Source organism: Mizuhopecten yessoensis, unplaced genomic scaffold (genome assembly GCF_002113885.1).
Source record: "Mizuhopecten yessoensis strain PY_sf001 unplaced genomic scaffold, ASM211388v2 scaffold11081, whole genome shotgun sequence".
Lineage (NCBI taxonomy): Eukaryota > Metazoa > Mollusca > Bivalvia > Pectinida > Pectinidae > Mizuhopecten > Mizuhopecten yessoensis.
Window position 1 is genome coordinate 157,228 of NW_018408870.1, and position 4,185 is coordinate 161,412.

Genomic DNA, 4,185 nt, shown 5'->3' on the forward strand with positions numbered 1-4,185 from the left:
GGGGGGGGCTTAGGGAGAAGGAATGCTACATGACCGTATCATAAGAGGAGGAGGAGGGGTGATTCGCTTGCATGACCACGGTCAGTATGTCCGGAGACAGATCGTGATAAAATGGACACATATATATCTTGTAGAAATCGACCATGTCAATACATACATGTAGCGCCACAGGTACCCTTTGTTTACATATACACAGTACTACCACTACGGGTTCGATCGCTATATACCACTGCTAGTAAATAAGCATATGGGGCAATAGGTGTGGGGCGGGCTGGCACTACAGAATCGTGTACTGTTATAAGGATATAGAAGAACCCCCTTCTCCCATGCAAAAACACACGGGAGCTGTATATCTCATGTTTCGTCTCTGTTCGGTGGTGTGTGTCTCCCTAGGCACCCGTCTTCCTCTGACCACAGATGAACATTTTGAGGACGTTTAACAACAAAATAGAAGGACACCGGCGATAATTGGACCACTTGATCAATGTCCACTGTTTAGAAACGACTGATCATTGGCGACAGTGACGTTTTCCTACACCGTAGACCATTGTCAATAGCACACGTTGTACTGATAATCCCCACCGGCTACAAACGCACATATGCCTCAGACGTGTACTTCGACTGTTTACACAGGTAAACTACCATATAATTAGCTGGATCACCTACCTTTGTTTTTGATGTATAAAAGGTGGATGTAGAGGAATAATCCCATGATAAATAAACCCCACATATAGGTCCGGCGTAGCTTGACCGTCCTCATGATGCTGACGCGGGAAAAGGACCGATGTCCACCCAGGCTCCTGACGCATGTCCTTTCACCTACAGTGAAGTCTACCTGAGCTGTCGTAGGCGTCATCAGTGGCTATTTTTAGCTCCGGGAACAACACACAATGCCCGTTACACCTGTCGGGGTATACCCGCTTACTACTCCCGTAGGTTACTGACAGTAGCGAACAGAAGTGTTGTCTCCTTCAAGTCCTTACTTGTAATGCGTTAGATATTGAGTGTTCAATCAATTTGCTGTTTAGTTGTAAACAATATATCCGGTTATCATAAATCATCCATCATGAATAATTAAACTATTGTCGATGTAGATTCAACCGTAACAGTTACACAGGTGTATAACTCTAGGTCTCGCGCGACTTTTGGGACGCTGTCGATATACCCTTTCACAATAGCGATTTCTATCTTAAACAATACACGAAGAAGAAACAATATTTGCAGTTATTGAAATCTACAATCAATTAAAACTTCACCAGAAGGAATGAAGCTTCACTTGGCGGCAAACGAAGACACCTATTGATTCCTAAAGACAATATGATAGCTTCACCTGGTCCGACACTTCTTGACAGGACACCAGACTAATACTGTAACACAAGCTCGTACACTCAATTTAGTTCGAACAGTGTTTCATAGCTAATTGTCTGCGACTGTATATTGACGGAATTCACACTGTTCGTGTATCCGCGGTACCCAGGAAATATAATCACAAATAATGCTTGGGTAATACCGATATTCCGAAATATTTACTGTCCTCGTTGTATTTGTAATGTCAGTATCCTTAATATTCACAGCCCCAGTATTGCTGATATTTCGTAATATTCACAGCCCCAGTATTGCTGATATTCCGTAATACTCACAGCCCCAGTATTGCTGATATTCCGTGATATTCACAGCCCCAGTATTGCTGATATTCAGTGATATTCACAGCCCCAGTATTGCTGATATTCCGTGATATTCACAACCAATGTATTACTGATATTCCGTAATATTTACAGCACCATGTATTCCGTTTAATTCAAAGTCCATGGTTGTCGATATTCCGTAATACTAACAGCCCCTATATTTCGTTTAATTCACAGCCCCTGTATAGCTGGTACTCTGTATTATTCACTTCTCCTGTGTTCGTTGCAGGTGTTTTTGTAAATTTCATTGCTTTCATTTACCTTTATTTGGTATTGACGTTATTCGGTATTGTTCACAACTCCGTATTGCCGTTATTCGGTATTGTCCACAACTCCGTATTGCCGTTATTCGGTATTGTTTACAACTCCGTATTGCCGTTATTCGGTATTGTCCACAACTCCGTATTGACGTTATTCGGTATTGTTCACAACTCCGTATTGCCGTTATTCGGTATTGTTCACACTCCGTATTGACGTTATTCGGTATTGTTCACAACTCCGTATTGACGTTATTCGGTATTGTCCACAACTCCGTATTGCCGTTATTCGGTATTGTTCACAACTCCGTATTGTCGTTATTCGGTATTGTTCACAACTCCGTATTGCCGGTATTCGGTATTATTCACAACCCCGTATTGCCGTTATTCGGTATTGTTCACAACTCCGTATTGCCGGTATTCGGTATTATTCACAACTCCGTATTGCCGGTATTCGGTATTGTTCACAACTCCGTATTGCCGGTATTCGGTATTATTCACAACTCCGTATTGCCGTTATTCGGTATTGTTCACAACTCCGTATTGCCGGTATTCGGTATTGTTCACAACTCCGTATTGCCGGTATTCGGTATTGTTCACAACTCCGTATTGCCGTTATTCGTTCACTGCTTTTGTTTATTCCATTGATCCATGCATATAAAAATCACGTCTCCCGTTCTCTGGCATTCCTGAATGGTATTACAGATATTTCTGAGAAATCGTTGCTTTTGATTTATATAGACAAACTTGAACTCCATTATATAAGACGGTTACCCCTATTCTGATCTGGTGAAACAGCTACTTACTTGAAACTTGACGTATTTTAAGTGTTGATTTGATTGGTCCCTATACTGTAGATGTCTGCGTTCTACATAAACCCGCCTCTCTGTCACTTAAAGTTTCAAGTTTCAAGTCCGAATTCCCGCTCTGTCCAATAATGAGCATAATCATATGTAAAATATACTACGCATGCGCGTATTCAATAACAATCGCATTGCCGACTGAGTTGATTTTCGACGATTAAGACAGCTATATAACTACAAGGCCCCCACTTATCAATTACCAGAATAAGGTAAACAGTATAATATATTCACGGCCACGCAGGCGAGCGGAAACGGTGGTTTTGAAAATGCGCTAAGTACAAAAATATACCTGTACTTGTGTTTTCTTAAGGAACAATTCCATTGTCTACGGTTAAAAAAAAACACATTTACAAACGGACAGCACCTGCGGACAATAGGGAAAAGGTGCAGTCGATTCTGAAGGATTACAAATGAATAGGTTGTTTAACGACGACATTAGTGAGGTCTGGTCTGGTCACATACATATTCAAAACAATAATCGGACAAAAAGTGTTCACAACTTAAAGAAGTCCTTTCCTGCATTATGACATTATTATTTTTTAAATATGAGAGAGAGAGAGAGAGAGAGAGAGAGAGAGAGAGAGAGAGAGAGAGAGATATATACAGACCGACAGACAGACGTGATCATCTTCGGTAAAACATGCTCCTTCTACGTGTAACTTTAACAATTTTGTACTAATCTTGCAATCTGGGACCACCATCTAGAAACATGTCAATGGTTAAGATTTCACGGAAATGTTAGAGTTTTCGTATTAAGAGAGCATTACACTATATCTTACACACACAATGTACGTATTAAACGTGTCCAACGTTTCAAGACCGACTGGTCCCTTTGTCAAGCTATGACTGAGTATGGCAAGCCAAGTTGTCATTTATGCATGGAGCNCGTATCTCTTAACCGGAAATGAAGTATGTGAAAGTGAAAGTAGGAGTTTAATGCCACCAAATAGGTCTGGTTATAGCGGTATTAACATTATTTTAAAAGGTTAAGCTTTATAAAGTAGATGGGGGGTAAGTGGTGGAGAAATGGATGTTCCTATGTATTTCATAACTGAAGGAAAACGATCCTACTGCATGTATTACTTACAATTTATTCATTAAAATGTTTTATCTTGATTTTCTTCACGGATTTCCTCTAAATGTTTTTAAAGAAATTTGATAAAATTGTAATATTACCCGTACAAATTCACAGACAGGTAATTGACATTAAACATATTAGGAACATTTATTAATTGTTTCGGCTGCTTATCACAGACCGCATTAAAGCCATTTTGGTCTCTGTGGAGTATAACATATAGACATGGGGACATTTTTTTTATTTACTGTTTCAGACTTGTCATACACCTGTATTTATTATCACAGACAGGCTATGTATCTTTA

At 40.0% G+C, this 4,185-nt stretch overlaps 1 protein-coding gene across 1 annotated transcript in view; it reads right to left on the bottom strand.

Moving 5' to 3' along the window:
- LOC110465478 (glycoprotein-N-acetylgalactosamine 3-beta-galactosyltransferase 1-like) overlaps positions 1-1,786 on the bottom strand; it is a 26,380-nt gene extending 24,594 nt beyond the window's left edge. Inside the window, exon 1 of the mRNA XM_021521314.1 lies at positions 667-1,786. Within this exon, the coding sequence (XP_021376989.1) occupies positions 667-856 (190 nt within the window). The 5' untranslated portion in view covers positions 857-1,786. The remainder of the gene's footprint in view (positions 1-666) is intronic.
- Between the last annotated feature and the right edge of the window lie 2,399 nt (positions 1,787-4,185).